This window comes from Lipophrys pholis (genome assembly GCF_963383615.2).
Source record: "Lipophrys pholis genome assembly, chromosome: 5".
Classification (NCBI taxonomy): domain Eukaryota; kingdom Metazoa; phylum Chordata; class Actinopteri; order Blenniiformes; family Blenniidae; genus Lipophrys; species Lipophrys pholis.
This window is the reverse complement of record NC_137628.1, coordinates 4,604,109-4,623,428: the sequence shown is the minus strand read 5'-3', so window position 1 is coordinate 4,623,428 and position 19,320 is coordinate 4,604,109. Positions and strand designations below refer to the sequence as shown.

Sequence of the window (19,320 nt, the reverse complement as noted above, 5' to 3'; positions counted from 1 at the left end):
ACACAGTGGGGCAGGAGGGTGTTAGAGGCTGTTATTCATTATCCACACGACTGCATTCCAGGGCCGGACAAAAGGAGTTATTGCCACCATCACTCAAAGGCGAGCACAAGAGAGGCAGAGAGGGATTTAAGCAGGTTCTCAAACAAGATGCCCCCACCTGATAACCTCTGCACGGCTGTTGCACCATTCCCACATGTCCTAATGCATTTACAAATCAGAGAGCGAGAGAGAGAGAGAGAGGGAGAGAGAGAGAGGGAGAGATGAAAAGAAGGGGAAAGAGTAGAAAGGGGAGGGCTGAGTGAGAGGAGGAAAGCAGGAGGAGATTGTGAACATTAACACTGAATGGAAGTGATGGAGGGCGATAAGAGCACCTGCATCTGCTCTTCTAGTGGCGAGTGCACCTTGCTGCTGGCGGCTGCAGCAGACTGTCACACTCCTCACTGACCACTTTTAAAAACAACTTTCCTGACTCATTCACACAACTTGACCTCAAGACGCAGCTCAGGCACTGAAAGGTCAACCTGTATCATTCACTATTACATAACTCATCTTATCCAGGGAGGAGGAGGAGGAGGGGGGGGGGGGGGGGGGGTGAAAGGTCAAGCCAGTAAAAAGGCTGAGTGTGAGGCCACAGTGGGTGAAGAGAGTGCACCGACACAGCCTCACCTTTCTTAAACTCCTCCAGCATCGCGTCCAGCTTGGTGTCATTGAACACGAAGTGCAGCGGGTGGCTGTAAAACTTGGTGATGGTTTTGAGCTGCGTGCAATCATCCGGGTCCACGAAGGCCAGGTCCTTGACGAAGAGCAGGTCCACGATGTTGGACCTCTCGCCCTCGAACACCGGGATGCGCGTGTAGCCGCTCTTTATGATCTCGGACATGGTGTTGAAGTCCAGGGTGGCGTCCCCGGGGATCATGAAGCAGTCCCGCAGCGGGGTCATCACGTCCTCCACGGTCTTAGTCCGGAGCTCCAGCGCGCCCTGGATGATGTTCAGCTCCTCCTTCACCAGGTCGTTGTACGGGTCCGTGACGCGCAGCATCTCCAGCAGCTTCTCCCGGTTGTACACGGTACCGATCTCCTGTCCGAGCAGGTAGTCCAGCAGCTTGCTCACCGGGTACGAGGCGGGGAAGGTGAGCAGCATGAAGAACTTGGTGAGGAAGATGGTGTTGGCGCCCACAGCCAGGCCGTGTCTGGAGCAGATGGCCTGTGGAACGATCTCCCCGAAGATGACGATCCCGATGGTGGACATGACCACGGCGATGAGCCCGGAACCGGCGATGTCATCCAGCAGGATGGTGAGGGTGGTGTTCACCAGCACGTTCCCCAGCAGGAGCGAGCACAGCAGGTAATTTCCCTGGCTGCGCACCGGCTCGATCTTCTTGGCGTAATTCTTCTCGCGCTCCGTGCCGCAGTTCTGGACGATCTGGAGCTCCATGGGGTCCAGGGCCATGAGCCCCAGGTTCAGTCCGCTGAACATCCCGGACAGGCACAGCAGCATGGAGATGAAGATCACCTGCAGCCAGAAGGGCAGCAGGAACTTCTTCTCCTCCACCACGATCACCTTGGTGTCGTCCCCGTCGTGGTAGATCCAGGTGTTCTCCGTCCACGGGTCGTGTGTCCCGGCCGCGGTCGGGGTCGAGGTGGCGATGCAGAGGTAATAGGATTTACTCCTCTCCGTCTTCCGCAGCGGTTTGACCTCGATCTCAACTATTCCGGACGTCTTTCGGTTCAGGATAATGTTGGGCAATATGATGATGTCCGAAGTCCTGATGCCGCAGGGATGCGAGCCGGACGCGTCCTCCCGACTCTGGTTCTCCCCAGCGGAGCTGTCGACGCTCCCCGCCGCCGCCGCCGCCGCCGCCCGGCTCCGCTCGTGCTCCGTGAAGGCGATCTTGGACCAGGTCTCGTTGTTGATGTTCTGGCCGTACACCCGCAGCTTGACCCGGGACCGTTCGCTCACCCGCAGGTAGCCCCGGTCCATGAAGGAAATGTCGTCCGTGTCCTCCAGCCGCAGCCCGATGATGACGGTCTCCTCGGACCCGTCCTTGCCACTTGTCGGGGTGACACAACAGCCGTTGACAGTGAGGAAAATCAACGCCAGAGCTCGGACCCGGTTCAGTGACGCCATGTTTGCAGCCGCGGGCGCTCGGGATAACGGATCTGCCATATTGATAACCATTGGCACGCGAGCTCCTGAATGAGAAGCGCTTCTAAAAATCAGAGGCAGCCGGAGTCCGCCTTCATCTCCGCCCAGCGCTGCGGGGACTGGAGCATCGGGACCCGCTCCTTCTCACGACGTGTCCCACACTGATGCCTCGCGAGCGCAGGCTTACGGGCCAGCTCTTGCCTCCCCTGGTGTCCCCGAGACAGGCGACGGCGCCGGCCAATCGGAGGCGGCCGCTGCCCGGGGGGCGGGGCCTGCGCTGCCTCCTGGGCGAATCAAATTCCAAAACAAGTGCACCTCATGTTAGGAGACGGACGGAACTCTACTCGTGACTTCTTCAAACGTTCAGGCTGCTGCACAAGACGTCAGCCCGAAACCACTTGATGATAGAAACACTGGCGGTGAGAAATCGTGATTTTATTGCTTTTTTTATTTTGCATCGGCAAATAAAGTTTGCATAAAAGCGTGCTGACATCCTTCACTACCTCGACAAGTGTTGCAAAACGATGTAACTCAAGAGGAAAACAATTTCTCATCAGGTATCAAAAGACTTAGATGCAGATTGCTTAAGCACAGCAAATAAACATTTATTTATTCTGCACAGTCATAACTTTCAATCCAATCAGCACCAACATTTCCTTAAATTACTGTAACCGTTAATATATTGTTTCTGTATTATTGGTTTTTTATATTTATATTTATCATTTGTTGTCTTTATTTGTGTCGACTGCTGCTGCAACAATGAAAATATTTCCATTGACTTTAAACATCCTAAACAAAAAGGATAATCTAATCTCAAAGAAAAAAAAACATTTTGTTTATCATGCATCACTACTGTTTGTAGATTTCCACGTGTATATTGCACATTTTCACTCAAAGAATAGAATAGCACAGTGATAACAGCAGTGAAATGTGGTTACATCCTCCTCTGTAGCAGCAATAAATACAATAAAATACAACAATGAAGGAAATATAAAATGTTATTAAATACACTCGTTCACACAACCATACAATGTGTTCCATCTCCACTGAGAGAAATTCAGAGTTGAGTATTTTTCTCAAGGATGACGGGTGAGAGGGACTGCAACGTCCTCAACCAACAGAGCCACATCCACGCTCTACTACTGCGTGATACTATACCAAACTGCACAACATCTGTGACATGTTGCAGTACTGTGGATCAGTGTGTATGACTGCACATCATGGCATAATATTGTCCACTTTTGTAAAACATACATAACAATAGAAGGTCTGTAAAATGTGAGAAAGCCATGGAAATCTGGCTTTTTTGTAACATCTTTGTATATTTACCTCAATTACTTCACCTCTACTTACTCCCAGGACAGAACATACTATATCAACAGTGTTTTACTGAATACAAACATATTGTTGCACAACAGGACTAAACACGTTTATACTGATTTCTGCACTCAGACAGAGGTCTTGTCTATAAGGTTTGCAAAACAATAATGACAATACAACGTTCAAATGATTAATGGTATTTATTTGTAAGCCAACAGCAGTCAGAAGCAGCATACATGTAAAGCCATCATATATATTAATTAGAGGTGTAGATTAGCACTCTTGTCTCACAGTAGTATTATCAGTTAGAAGTCAGACTATGAGGGCCTTTCTGCATAAAATTTGCATGTTTTTCACCAGGTGCTCTGGTTTCCCCCATAGTCCAAAACCAGATGAGTAGATTTCAGTTACTTAGAAATGTAGAGATATTGCAGGAAAATGCGTTTGCCAGGTTGCCACATCATTAGCACACCGTTTTATGCAGTGGTAAGAATCATTTTACAAATCAAAAATCTCTTTCGGATTGTAAAAGACATCAGCGGTCAATGACTAGAGTGCGAAACTCCAGCTGATCTTCGCTTGTCATGTGATTGGAGTAGGTTCCTGGGACTGGATTCCTCAACGCTCTTCTTATGAGCAGCAGGCTGACTTTGTGCTGCAGCACCCCCCAGTGGTGACAGCTGAGTCTTGCTGGCCGGATCGACGAGCCAGCTCAAAAGGATCCACAATGCATGTCTGTATTAACAGATCAACAAAAAAATCTTTAGATTATGACTTCAATGATTGCCTAAAAATGGTCTTTCATCCAGGGTTAATTTAAAGAATCATTAAAGAAGTTTTTTTTTGTTTGTTTTTTTTAAAGTCTGCACTAATAATATGAGGCATTCTTTTAAAAAGTTTCTCAATGTGTTTATGTCTGCTGTGTAGCTTGAAGTCACTTCTGTAATACACTGGTTGTTCACTGAAACCAGCATTTCACCGTAGCTGTGCTTTCATGAGCAGAACAACAAAGTAGGTTTATCACTATTATCACCAAAGTGCCGTGTTGATTAGAGAAAAGCATTTTGTACCCGATTTGTCTTCAGGTGGCAGTCCAAAGGGTAAACCCTGCGACTGAAGCTGATAAGCCATTATAGCTAATAACTATAACTAATATGCTTCTTTTTCGCCCCTCGGTAAAACCACAGCTTCCGGTTACCGTCATGAGTGATTACAGAGTTTGTTTTATTGATTTTAAAAAAGGTGCTACAGTTTAATTTGATGTGTTTGTGCACAGATGAGCAGAAGAGCTGATAAGATGGCATTCCATGTGCAGAGAAGAGAACATTCCTCCCTGTTCAAGGTTCCCCAGCATGACTCCACAGTCTGGTTATGACTCCAAGACAGCTGCTTGACCTTGTGTGTGTGCATGTGTGCATATGTATGTTTGAGTGGGTATGTGAGTGCGAGAACATGCAGCCCGGTGCACACGAGTGTGTGTGCGCGAGTGTGTGAGAGAGCTTGCACAGTTTGACAGCAGGGCCCGATGGGTGTGTCACACATTTGGCGTAGTCACCAGAAACACACTGACCTCTAGTGCTACAAGAAAAATCAAACATTCTCTTATCCAGGACTGTGTGCAGTGACACTGACCTCAGGTTTGTCTCCGCAGGGCTCACAGCCGCCCCCTGGTGGCTGGCAAGTGAAGCTGTCCGCAAATCTGGAGTTGGTCAGGATGCTGGCCATCCTTCCATCCACCTTCACCACTTCATTGGCCTACAACACACACACACACACACACACACACACACACACACACACACACACACACACACACACACACACACACACACACACACACACACACACACACACACACACACACACACACACACCTGCCATCGTTAGCACAGAGTCCATGAACCAACCAGAAAGTTTTCCAGGCAGGATATACACACCTTGAAGGTGAACTGACAGTCAAAGCGGAAGTTGTCCTCCACCCCTCTGATGTCCCCGTTATATATGACCTGACAGGGTTTGGTGTCGCCTTTAGGGACCTTGAACAGCCGGTATGTGGCAGAAACAAACTTGAAGTCACCTGCACTCCCACAAAAGGGAAAAGAAAAGCCACAAATACACAAATGGTTGATTCCATATTTCCCCCAAAACATCTATTTGTGAATTATTCATAGAATTGTTTAGTAAAAGTTGGACATCTCTTAGTATGTCTACAGAGGAGGATGCACCCTGCCTCTTACCCACTTCAATATTAATCGAATAAAGTAGTATAGATGATGAGTTGATCAGGTGCACGGTATCATAGTCGCATGCCTTAAAACACTGAGGACGCCCAGTTTCTTTTATTCTTCGGTGTCCTCATATACAGAGTATGAGGACACACATTACCATGAGAAAACCATGATAAAGTCATATTATGGGACCTTTAAACAGAGCCATAAAGTCCAAAATGCATGAACTATATTATTTAGCAAAGCATTTTGATTGGAGAATGTGCAGTTCTGCAACCCACCATCAGTATCAAGCAGAAGAGAACACACATACAATAACAACTTAGAAATAAATAAACAAACCCAGACTCTCCTCCAGTTCTTTGTTGTCGACGGTGATGATCTGAGCTGTGACCAGCCTCGGGGCGCTGAAGCCCACTTCATCAGCCAGCTGCAGCAGATCCTTCCACCAGAGCGCTCCCCCGATACACTCGCCTGCGAGAAACACAGAACACATTGGGATGTAGCACACATTCAGGCCGGAGCCTGAGGCAGGCCAGTGTGACGTACCCCACAGCACTTTGTGGTTTTTAACCTCCTCTGTGAGTCGCGCGCTGCTGTAGACGTCGCTGAAATACAGCTCTCCGCCATCCTGTTGACAGCGAGGCACGTGGTGAATATCACAGTCCCACACCACAGATTGCTGACGCCGAAATCAGGAAGCCGCGTACCTTCAGAACGCCGTAGGCTTCGCTCAATACCCGCTTCTTGTCCGGGGACAGATTCACCACACAGTTGGAACTGCACAACAAGGTTGGATTGAAAACAACCGAGGAGTCGTTCCACCGCATCGAGCCGAGAACACGCGGAGAAACATTCGACAACGTACATGATGATATCAAAGGAGTTCTTCTCCAGTCCCGCTTCAGTCAGGCCCTCGATGTAGCCTTGGACAAAATCAATGTTGGGCTTCTTGAAGCCGAACTCCTTCATGTGATGGTCCACATACATCTTGGCCACTTTCAGCTTAGAGGAGGACACACAAGACACATTCATTGTTTAGCAGTCAGTGAACCCGAAATCAGCTACAACATTGTGAATGAGTGCCTTTCTATCAGGTCACACTTCCACAGGCGATAACAGGGAGTAAGGAAACATTTTCTCCTCACAAGCCGAGACGATGGAAAGAGGAAATATTCGAGGCAAATATAAGGTTTTGAGTCAGTTTGACAAGCGAGAAGTTGTGAGTCAGAGCATCTCCAAAACTGCAGCTCTGGCCTGCAATATGTCAGTAACGATGAAAAGTGGTCCAGGAGGGAAAATCCCAGGAGACTGAAGCTCATTAAAATATCACTGATTGGAATTTTGAGTTTGGAAGTAAAAAATATAATAATATATATAATAATAGTTAAATAGATGGTTTTTAGCTTCTACACTTTTAAAATACTGTCATTTCAGAGCGAGGTGTTCACCATGTGATGAGTTGACCCACAGTACCTGTTCCTCAGTCATGTCGATACCCGTCACATGGCCTTTCTCGCCCACCAGCTGACTCAGCATATAGCAGTCCCTCCCACTGCCACTGCCCAGGTCCAGAATCCTGCAGTCCTCCAGGCATTCTGGCACCACCAGGCCACAACCATAGTACCTGTGTGACAGACAAGCACCTCAGCAGAGCTGACACAGGAAGTGGACGCACGAAAAGAGAGGTCCGCTCACTTGGCGCTGACTTCAGGGTGAACCTGCTTCAGCGCCTGGCGAACGAAGGCGGGGGCGGGTTGGGCCGGCGCCGTGCACACGTTGCTCTTCAGGTCCGAGGTGTTCTTCAGCACCTTGCCATAATATTCCTGCTCCCCCAGAGGAAACAAGGCAGTTGTGGTTTAATAGAAAATCCAAAGTCTGTGTTTGCTGTGTGATGGAAGGGTGAACCTTTCCAGGGTGTAGCCTGCTCCCACCTGCACTCATCTGGGATCAACTGCAGCCAAGCACAACCCGGAGGTGGACAAACACGGTACAGAATGGAATCAGGATGGAAATTTAGACTCCTTAAAATTATTCATACAGTCGAGACCAGACGTTTACACAAACTGTATAAAAAGACACATAAACTCTCTTTTTTTTTTTCCTCACCGTCTGAAGGTAAATCAAACCAAACTTCTCTTGTTTTAGGTCAGTTCTCCAGAATAGAATTATTTCTATTTGCTGGATGCCACAATAATGAGAGTAAGAATTTCTTAGAGATTTTATTTTATTATTATTATTGTGGCATTTAACAAATACAAATAATGAGAAAGAATTTATGTGTCTTTTCATACAGTATTTCTAAACATCCGGTTTAACTGTATATGGAAAAAAATAAAATAAAGATTTTTATTGTTTATTTTTCAGTGCCTGCCTATTTATTCCAAGTCTCTTTGCAATCATACATTTCAATAAAAAATGTTTGAAAAGATAAATGTGCCCGACACACTGGCAAACGTGTCTAACAGCTGTATACCTTCACTGAACACTACTGTGAATAAAATGGGTGCTTGTTTTGTTTATCACTTTTTAACTATTTTTTTCTGGCTGCTGTTTAGATTTTAAATCAACAGGTTCAATCGCTCATTCGTTGTTAGAAAACTGCAACTCATCGTAATTTACCATTTTGATTCGAAGGCAGTATCAATGATAGCAGAGGGTTGTTTTGTTGCAACGTCATCCTGACTTGGTTTTACAGGAACACTTCAACTTCGAATAAACATCAGGGTTTATTGAAGTTTAAATTCTGGGTGGCCCTGGTGTTGGATGCTAAAGGCTTATAAATTGAATTAAGACGGATTAAAATTCAACACAAAACTTTACAACCTTGCTTAAAAAGACAAATATTATGTCCAGAGGCTCACTGTGTGTTTAGAAGCTTCTGGATGTTACCCCTCAGTCTGCATATGTCATCCATTTCTTATTAGGACGGCATTTAGAAATTGAAAATTAGACATAATATATATCACAAGTGTATCATTGAAGAACCAAAATATGGGTTAAAACAAAGCCATGAACATCATCTACCTAAAGTGTTTGTATTTATCGAAAGTCATATATAAGCAATACATGATCACATATCACCTGTTCGGATTGTATTGCTGTGTCCTGGTTCAGAGTGTGAGAGGTAAAAGCTCTGCTTGACTTAGACTTTAAAAGGCGTAGTTCATGTGCTTTAGTTGCGGGTAGACGCACATACGCTCCTCCGTCCCTCACTGCTAATGCGCTCTGTTCGTACTCTTTTACGGGATAAACTGGAGTTTAATGAGCAGCTTTTATGTTTCAATTTTCGATCTAAAAATAACCCCCAGCATTTATGTTTTTATAATGCTTTACAGTGTAAACACCAAAAGACAAACAGAGCGAGAGAGAGAGAGAGAGAGAGAGAGAGAGAGAGAGAGAGAGAGAGCGAGAGAGAGAGACTTGAAAAACATCCGTCACAAATGTTTGCCATGTATAAATGTCTAAGAGATCGATGTTTAAGGACGCCACATTTCCATCCATCCTTTGGGGGCTGGAGTAGGACTATAATCAAACACACACTCACATCCAATTTAGATCACCAGCTGACTTCAGGCTCATGTTTTTGGACTACTGGTGGAAATCAGAAGAAAACCAACACACACACACACACAGGGAGAACATGCATCCACCACCACCATCATCATCATCCAAGGCTTTGCAATACCTATTACCACGTAATGGATTAATAACAGGCTACTATTGATGGTGGTTGATTGAGATGCTGGATGAAGCAGCTCAGACTGCAGTTCTTACCTTACCTTCACATCCACGTGGGTGCTGCCATCACAGAAACCTTTGGCACATTTGCTTTAAAACAGAAACACAATAGATGAATCATTAACTTTGTGGTCAGTTAATAAAACGACCTGCAGAGTGAGAGTCACCCACCATGGAAGTTACAACGCGGCAAATTGTTTTTGTTTTGAATCATTTGTTTTCAGGTGTCCGACCTATTTACATGTCACGTGAACGTGACAGTTCATATGGTTGATCTTACCTGTTTCCATCAGCCATCCTCCAACTTGTCTGTAAAGTTCACACGGGGAGAGAGAGAGAGAGAGAAAAGTGGCTCCGCGGCGGCGGGGAACTTCCTGTTCTACAGCCGGGTGTCGGGGCTCCCGTGGCGGGCAGTCGGAGGAGGAGAGTCCCGGTCGGTCGCGGTCTGACTCTCAAGTCGTGTTTGGATATTTACTGATTCCTTTCTAAGGCAGAAGCCTGTTAGAAAACTCCTCCTTGCATCCTGGCAGCGTCTTCTTCTTGGCTTTTTTTAATAGTGAGTTATAATAAAGTCAAGACGCATTACTGCCACCACGTGGCGCCTGAATCTCCTGAATCATAGATCTACATGATCAGTAACACTGATATCAATACACTGAAAAAAACAATTCTCAGTCATTTCCACAAACACAAAAATAATTTGTTGAGTTAATGTAATTTAATCATGTCACACATTTCGATCTATTCATATTAAAGGAGACATATCATGCTTTTAAATCCTTCCTTTTTACATATAAATCATACAGTTGTGGTCTATACAACGCGAAACTGCAATGCTTGGGTCTGAATTCCTCATTATTATAGCTCCACAGGCCCCTTTTCAAACCCTTTTCTGATGCGCTTCTGAGAGCAACTCGTTTTGGGGCGGTCTCTTCAAATGCAAATGAGACACTTCATACCCCGCCTCCTCTCCAGGTTGCAGAGGTCACACTCGGTTCAACGTCACCCTGTTCAGCCATCTTTGTAGTTTGATAGAACAGATACAATTATCTAGCGGCGCAGAAACTTTATATTCACACATTATTTACAAAATGTCAACAACGGAAGATTTGTCCATCCAGCCATACATGTTGGAGCCAGAGTCGGACCCGGCGGAGCGAGATGAAAATGACGATGATGCACCTTCAGAACAACGTCTTCATATGGATGTAACGCAATGGTGTGTTACTATATTTACACTAACTTCTCCATCCATGCCCACTACTACAATACTGCCTGTATTACAACGACTATTTAACACAGAAGTTACATTATAATCTAAAACGAGCACACAGCGCTAACATATGAAGACGGTGCAACTGCTAATGCTAACAAAACAATGACAGGGACGTCTTATCATCACACTTTTTAGCGTTATATACAGCTTACCGAAGTGCTCTGTTCGTCGTCTCCATAGATAGAAGGAACTGACCGCTCAATCAGACCAAGTCTTTCGGCAAATCCTTCTTTATACTGGCGGAGGTTGCTGAAGCAGTCATTCTTGAAGTGATTCGCGCACACAAAAATGACCTTACCCACAGATGTGGGTACATTTCTGTGAAAAATAAAACTCAACCAGGCACTTCGAAAAGGTTCTGATGCTGGGAGACGGTGTAACGAAGCTTGTGGGTTACTACATCCAACAACCGAACATTTCGACTTATCCTCTCGTAACTTCGGTTGGACTACAAAATCGCAGCGAGAAACAAAAATAGCGGATTGCTCGAAATGTCGATGTCCTAATTTGGCAGTTCCGCTGCGAATACTGTGACGTCATTGTTCAAAAAACGTAATAGAGAATAGAAAAATTGAGATAGAATGAACCATTTAACAACAAGAAACTCAATATGCTCATGTTAATCAAACATATTTCTGATATGGAAACTGAAAAACTGCATAGTTGATTTTTTTGAGTGTACACACAAGTGGGAAATTGTGGTGCAGTGGCTGACTGTCTCCTCAAGGAAAACCCCTGGTTGGATTCCTCACTAACCGGGTGGCAAAGGATCTCTGTGGAAACTGTGAAATTCTTCTGAAGGTGGAGATGCTGATATCTGGATGTATGAGGCAGGAAGCAGGCTGATGGAGGGAAGTTCAGATGGAAACTGGAGGTAGGTTTATATATATATATATATATATATATAGAGGGAGAGCGATAGAGAGAGGATCCACTGTGGCGACTCCTGTAGAAGGCACCTTAAAGACTTCTCTCATGCGACTGTCCAGAAACCACATTTCTCATAGTTGTGAATGTTTGTCCTCTGAGGAACTGGTGACCTGTCCAGTGTTCTTACTCTAAGTTACATAAAGCTGGTATAGATGATGGATAGAGGAGGCTGAAGCTCAATTCCTCTGTGTTTTGTCTTATTCAATTGTTTATGTTCAACGCATCTGAAACACACATAAATAAGTTCAGTAAAGAAATACTGAAATGTCCACAACTTGTTTGTTTATTATGCAGAGCATCGACACAAACACACACTTCACCACTTCCTCTGGCTCCCAAGTTGGGTTACCAACTCTCTGAAAACAAAAATAAGGGACACCTCACTGGCAGGGCCGGCCGACCCGATTGTGTTCACCGTTCCTGGCGTGGTGAATTCTTTTTTTAGCTTTTTTCTGTGTGTGAAACTTTTTTTTTTTACTATTTGACTTGAACCTGAATTTTAGTCGATGCATATCATTTTTTAGATGAACAAAATGAAAACAAATTATTTTGCAATTTATTTTTATTGCAAAATACCAAATTAACAGAATAATATCAGTATTTTTCTTAAATACAAACCTGTCTTGCTTCCTACATCTTTCTTTACCAGAACTCTGTCGGGCTTAAATTACAACTGAATAAATAAAAATGTACTCAAAATTTTATAAATTAATAGAAAACAATAGAAAGCAGAAGATTTAGTGCAGTAAGAAAAGTGCAAACAGAAAGTCTGTGGAAAAGTTCTAAACATAAAATAGTTGTTCCTCCAAGTGAATGACAGTAGGTGACAGTTGAAGTAAAAGACTGAACTCATGAACTCAAAAGCTCAATGCTCCATCATGTAAAGACAGAATATGTTTCCTTTTGTATTTCTGTTGAGCTGCAGTGAGGAGTTGTTTGTCTTTCAGTGTGACAGAGTAAAACTCAGAGTAAGACATTTCATCAATTCAAGGCTGACAATGAGCTCACTTCTAATTCAGCAGAACATTTGTTCCTCACATCAGTCCACTTATTCTTCATGGAAGACGAACTCTTCTCCACAAACAGTATCAGCTGGATGCTGAGGGCAGAGGACACAACAGCCTGGATGTTGGGGAGGAACTGGAACCCCCTTGGAATGTTTCCTTCTCCTGAGGTACTGTAGTGAGGTACTGTGGCGAGGTTCTGCAGGAGGCTGTTTGTAGTCACACACTCCTCATGAAGCTCATCCATAGAGATGTTTATTCTGCCAATAGAGATTAGAAGTTGACCTGAGTCATAAGTGGCACAGAGGTTATTTACAGTGGTGAATAAAATAAAAAAAATCATATTGGTTATATTTATAATTTTGTATAGTATTTTGACTACCTGTATAGTTTACTTTATTATTTATTTATCATCCATATATGAAGTATATGAACTGTTTGAATTTGTAAAATGTTGACTAAAAGGATTAATATTTTGTGTAAACTGTAAAGTAAGTTTATTATTATGTATTTATTTGCATATATGATCCATCAATTGTATTTCTTTGTTTCTAACCATCAATAATATTAAACATGGTTTATCACTATACTGGCAGTTGTTCTTACCTGCCAACCAGGCAAAGCTGCTCAATGATCTTCTCCATGACATTGAAGGAGATCTTCCCACATGCAGAGAGCGGGGCGGAGCAAATAGTGAGCTGGAACAGAGTGCAGTGCGATTTATAAGCGTTATCACGCACTTTTTCCTCCCAGATGTTGACTTCTTCTGATTCCTTTCTGTATTTCTGCAGCATTTTTATGTTTTTTTTGGAGGAGCGTTGCTGGTCGAAGGTGTACTATTCGAGTCGGTCACCACGCCGCTTTGTGTGCTCGTCTGTCGTCTTCCGGTATCTTATTATACACTCACGTGTGATTATGACGTCAGCTAATTGATCACAGAGCAGGAGAGGCGGCGAATAGATTTACCGTAAGTTTGGATATAAAGCGCCCTGTTTGTCATAAATTCCATTGACATTTCACATACTATTTTTAATTCTCACGGTAACACGGGACAAAGTGCGTCCCTTTTCAGCTCGGGACGACAGTTGGCGACCAAACTCCCAACAAAAACCTTCAGGTTTTGCACAAAATGGCAGCAGCTCTTTTTAAAAACGGGCAGAAAGTGGGCGGGCGCCACCCCGTAAAAATCCCCTGGAAACAAAACGTTACTCACGGTTGGTTATGGTTTTATGTGGACATGAGGGGACGTTGTCGCTGGCGGAGGACGGAGCGCGGCGGCGCCGGCGAGGCGTCTGGAGAGGCCGAGGCCTCCTGGCGGTTATTTGTTTGCTGGCCTGTTCCTCTTCCTGCAGAGTGCAACAGAAAGACTCGACTTTATCTCGGCGCTCGGTCAGGATGTCGGTCTTGGTGTCCAGGATCTGCTCCAGCTCAGACTCGACCTCCTCCGTCATGTCCAGCAACAACTTCTCATACTCCAGCCAGCGGATCGTCCATCTCCACCAGCTGGGACTCGGGGATTGAGCCGCCGAGGTGTGACCAGACTTCCTGCAGCTGTTTCCCCATCTCGATCAGCTCCCATGAGATCGTCCTCGGTGCATTTGACCTCCCGCTCCTTAAGCCCCACCACGTGCACCTGCTGCTTCCTGTCCTCCAAGCACGCGCAGCTTCGCCTTGCGGTTCAGGAGGTCGAACACTTTCCCGCTGTAGATTCCAAAGAACGCCGCGAAAACTTGCAGATCCAACTTCTCGTAGTTTGGCTTGTTCAGCATGAGGGACATGTCTCGAGTGGACAGAGCATAGATCCCTTTTGGAACAGTCCTGGTTCTTTACAGAAAAGTCCCCCCCCCGTCCTCTGTGTTTTCCAGCTTCCAGTTTGCCCTTACCCTAAGCACGTCGCCATCACGCGCTCAGAGGCTGAGCCATGAACATGGAGACCACCTCGAGCGGTCCACAACTTGTAAAAAAAAAAAAAAGTCTGTATATTTTCCAGTGAAAAACGGTCAAACCATGACAGCAAAAGTCTGTAAACTTTAAAACAGTTTCATACTGTTGATTTAACAATTAACCACTGCAAATGAGTAACTCAGGCAAAACAATTCTCCCAAGAACATTTCAATACTCTTGCACGTTTTCTTTCACAGAAAAATGCCGTCAATACTGATCTTTGCCTTTATTTCTCGAAAAGAATAAAACATTTTACACTTAAATGTACTTACTGTTGTACTGATAACAATGAGATGCCGTAAAATTTATATCAAGTAATGTGATTTTTGCATTTATGTGATGTATAAGAATAATCTGTTCCTGTCAAATTTTTGTGTTAAGAACAGGCATATGCTCAATTATTCATAACTATAACCACAATTTGCATATACACCATTGCTAAAATGATATATTGTATACTAAATGTTAAATACATAATGGAAAAAATTTGAAATATTTATAATGGGTCACGTTGCTGTCTTTGTATTAATCTCTGATCAAGAATGCAGTTATTGTAGTACTATTGTATTATCATTGTGCTGATAACAGAACTATGCCACATGGCTGCATGGTGGAGCAGTGGTTCGCTCCTCAAAGTTAAAGGGTTCCGGGTTCAAATACGGGTTCCTCTTCTAATAAACTCAGCAAAAAATAGTTTGTCAACTTCTGATTTGGGATTATTGTTCTACTGGGGCAACGCTAATGGTCATTGTTTATCATTGGTTGGACTGCCTGATTATTTTCCTTTACAGTGAATTATATTAACCATTTCCATCCTAAGAAAAAAGTTCAAATTTACATCTTGAAAATAACTCATGTGAACTTTTAGAATTAGAAATTTTATTGTTGGTGGAGCTAAATATAATATGGTGATTGGGGCCCTGTCCACACGAGCCCAAACATACATTTCTTCCTGTCGCTCTTAAAAAGGTGAACATCCTCATGGCATCGGTTCAGGAAATATCTGCATCCACATGACGGCATCAAAACGATCTAAAATAATGAAGTACATATGCCAGGCCTGCAGGTGGTACTCTGCCACAGAAATACATCAAAAAGAGAGAAGATGACCTGCAGAGCATGCACATTACTCTTCCCAGCTGTAAACAAACACAACAGAAGATGAGGACTCATTGTTAAGTGAATTGCAAAGGGTTGTGGGGTTATAGGGTCTAGAGGTGGGGTGATGACATCATCGTTTTACTCATTCTCAAAACAAGGCTGTTTTCAAGCTCCTAAAGCGACACACGGATGATCGGCAAAAAAACGATGCAGTGACATGAAACAGTGTTGTCATGTGGACAGGGCCTAAGACTGGACCAAGGGGCCCCCTTGTATTTTTTTGCCCAGAGTCCCAACACACTCTAGAATTGGCACTATGTTGGACATCAGTCGGATAAATAACCAGGCTTTCCCACCATATCGAATGCAATGCCAATCAGCATTATAACAACAAAGGAATAACTGATCAAGGTCAAGTTACAAAACAGTTTTACTAAGTTCATAACGGTGAGTTACCCCCTGAGGGATTTTTCCACATCGCTTTCCACATTATGGAATAAAACTGTAAATAACCATTACATCTTATTTTATTGAACTGTATTAATCCCCAGGGAGCAATTCATACCGATTGACCCATCGGTAGCGGCTGCACAGAGCAGCACTCCTGGGGAGCTCGGGGGGGGGGACCTGCTCCGGGGCCCCCAGTAAGGGTTTTTGGGAATGTGGGAGGAAACCAGAGTACCCGGAGGAAACACACACACACACACACACACACACACACACACACACACACACACACACACACACACACACACACACACACACGGAGAATATGCAAACTCCACACAGAAAGGCCCCGTGCTGGTCTTGAACCCACAACCTTCTTGCTGGGAGGTGAGAGCGCCACCGTGTGGCCATTTATTTCTATATTACCGATAGTAGAAGTTGATTTGCTGTACTTTTTATGGGAAATTTTTGTCTATACCTTGATATTTGCAGTAATTTCTGGGCGGCTCAACAGTAATTTCTAGAAATTTTCACTGAATAAATTAGCAGTTTATACAATTTATACTTTTAATGGTCAAATATAAAAAAAAAACGTGATGTCATGGCACAAACTTTATGATTTCCGGTAATTTCATATAAATTTTTAAGTAAATTTTTCAGCTGAAAGTGCGACGCTTGATAACTAACTTTTAAGTGCAGCTGTCAGCGAAGAATTGTTGTTCTCATAAGTGAACTCTTAGCAGGGTCCTCGGGAGTAATTCCAAGAAGCTTGATGAATACGGCCCAGATCTCCAGCTGTGTTAATGTGCTATTTATAGGAGGCGGTTCTGCAGGCAGGCTGGACTCCTTCTCACTGTAACCTGAACTGCACTCCGCACAGAAACACTCAGATCCAGTCTGAAGCTGAGATCTACAGTAAATAATCATGTGGGGAATTTATTTTTTTTGTTCGGTCTGAAAACAGGAAGTGTTATTTGTGAAATATGTGTCAAAGCATTGAGGAAGGATCGTCTCTTAAAGAGATATTTTTAAACTCTTAACCTTTTAGCACATTTCAGCTAATGGGATACCAGGTTTTATTTAGTTCAGCCTTCAGTCTTCTATACCGGAGCTGTCAAACATGTGGCCTGCGCTCCAACACCGGCCCGCAACAGAGTCCAGCCCGGCAAACCGTACAAAAATTAATCTCTTAATCAGGAGAAATGTTGAGTGCTTTGTTGTGATAAAGACATGTGCTATTTTTGCTTCTTCATGGAAAACCTCCAGCTGGAAAAGCAACATGGAGCTTCACAAATAAACCACAAGACTGAACAAAGTGTCTGAATTTCGTATGTTTATTGAACATACATCCATCTTGGTTGTAATAAATGGCTTATGATCAGAACATTCAAAGACAAGGTGCAAATCTGCACACACTCACAAAGAAAGGAAGGTTTCTTTGGCAAAATGCCCCTGATCTTAACAGATTATTAACTGTACTGTTAGTCAAATGTACCCTTCACACCACTTCAGTTTCTAAAGAGTTTTTTTTTTTTCTTTCCTTCTTTCTTCTTAACAAAAGAGCAATACTCACAATGGAAAAAAAATATATAATAATAATAATAATCGGCACGGATAAAGCTAATGATTTCATCAAAATTATGAAAAACAAGTATTTGGTTCATAAACATGTTACAGAATATTGTACACATTTTGAAAACAAAGTGGTTTCTTGAGAAATTATAATCCCATTAACTTTAAAAGAAATTAGCCAACATGAAAAAAAAAAAAAGCTGATCTTTGTACTACATGTACCACGATAACATGTTTTATAAAGCGTCAACATTAAAAGCTCTTTAGAGTGTGTTCCGGCTTCGACGGGTAAAATTCAGTCAGCTTAATACAGAAAGTTCACATTCTACTTTTTGCTTGTGCTGGAAACTTTTAGGGTCAGAGTCTCTTGTGCTTAATCTAATTTGTAGGAGTTCATGATATCTTTAGTGGCACATTCATCATCATCATCGTCATCATAATGTGCATTTAAAAAGGGAAAAAAAAAAAACGGGTGTTTTCTCGTCTCATCTTAGTTTCCGGGTCCACAGTGCAGCAGTAATACTTCTTATTGAACTAAATCAAGTCACATAAGCTGGTCTGATAATAAAACCATAATAGATACAGATGACAGCTACACTCTTAACCCACCGTTTCAATGTTTTGGTTTCAGTTTCTTTGACATCCTGCAGACATTTTTCAGTCATCAGGCTGCGAAAGCAGGAATATTCCCCCGTAGCTGAATCGCAAGGTACAAAATTATTTGTATTGAAACCAACATTGTTGACGGCCATTCAGTGAGTTATCGGTTCTACAAAAATGCATCTAGTGAAAACATCAATGGCGATACAAAAAGTCTCACAAAGGTTCTCTCTAAAGCAAGGGGGGTGTCAAACATGCGGCCTGTGGGCCAAAATGCAGCCCGTCCCAGGGCTCAATCCGGCTGGAAGGGATTAGTTTACCAAGTTTAAAGAACAATGACTTTGGACTGGAAGTGCCACGAGGACAACCCGGAGCCGAGCGGAAACTAGCTGCCTTATTGCTAGCTAAGTAGCATTAGCATGAAACCCAGACCGGGCGGGCGGGCGGGCGGGCGAGCTCGTGGAAACCCGAGAGGAGACAGACATGTCAACATTCGTCTGAGGCAGACGCTCCAGGGGTTCAAATCTTTCTGCAGCCCAATAAAGCACAAAGTCATTTACTGTATTTTCTAAATGAAACAATATTCAAACAGAATTTAGATCTTTTGGGACATTTGACAGTTTGTTTTTTTTCCCCACCTAGGAGGAGATATTCTCTTTAAAAAAATCTAGAAAGATCCATCTGACTGGTCACGGTTTGAGTGTAGTTGCTGTATCGTGTGCTTGGTTGCTCGTTTCCAGCTTACCGTTCCTGCTGCGGTGGCCTCTGCGTCTCTGACGGGTTTGGAAAACACAAGCTTCCCTAAACACACACGGTGTTTTACACAAACAAAAAAAAAGAAGAGCTGTGAATATTCGATTTGTCCTTTACCTCCAACACACTGGACCTTTAAAGGACAGAAAGCCAAAGACAAACAAACAAATATGAAAACCCATTCAATCAAAGACTGCAAACATTCGTGGTTTTGTAGTGTAAAGCTGGTGAAGGTGGAAAACCACGAGTGACTGACAC

At 43.6% G+C, this 19,320-nt stretch overlaps 2 protein-coding genes across 2 annotated transcripts in view; both read right to left on the bottom strand.

The window, feature by feature from the left end:
* Positions 1-2,167, bottom strand: part of cnnm2b (cyclin and CBS domain divalent metal cation transport mediator 2b) — a gene marked incomplete at both ends in the record, with an annotated part of 48,110 nt that extends 45,943 nt beyond the window's left edge. Inside the window, one exon of the mRNA XM_080464755.1 lies at positions 667-2,167. Within this exon, the coding sequence (XP_080320881.1) occupies positions 667-2,167 (1,501 nt within the window). The remainder of the gene's footprint in view (positions 1-666) is intronic.
* Positions 2,168-3,649: 1,482 nt separating this feature from the next.
* Positions 3,650-9,993, bottom strand: as3mt (arsenite methyltransferase). Its single transcript, XM_080462767.1, has 11 exons — positions 9,716-9,993; positions 9,477-9,525; positions 7,393-7,520; positions 7,171-7,321; positions 6,563-6,699; positions 6,405-6,474; positions 6,244-6,325; positions 6,037-6,168; positions 5,404-5,543; positions 5,099-5,221; positions 3,650-4,201 (listed from the first exon to the last, which is right to left on the bottom strand). The coding sequence occupies exons 1-11, from the start codon at positions 9,730-9,732 to the stop codon at positions 4,097-4,099; spliced, it is 1,134 nt and encodes a 377-aa protein (XP_080318893.1). The 5' UTR covers positions 9,733-9,993; the 3' UTR covers positions 3,650-4,096.
* Positions 9,994-19,320: the final 9,327 nt, after the last annotated feature.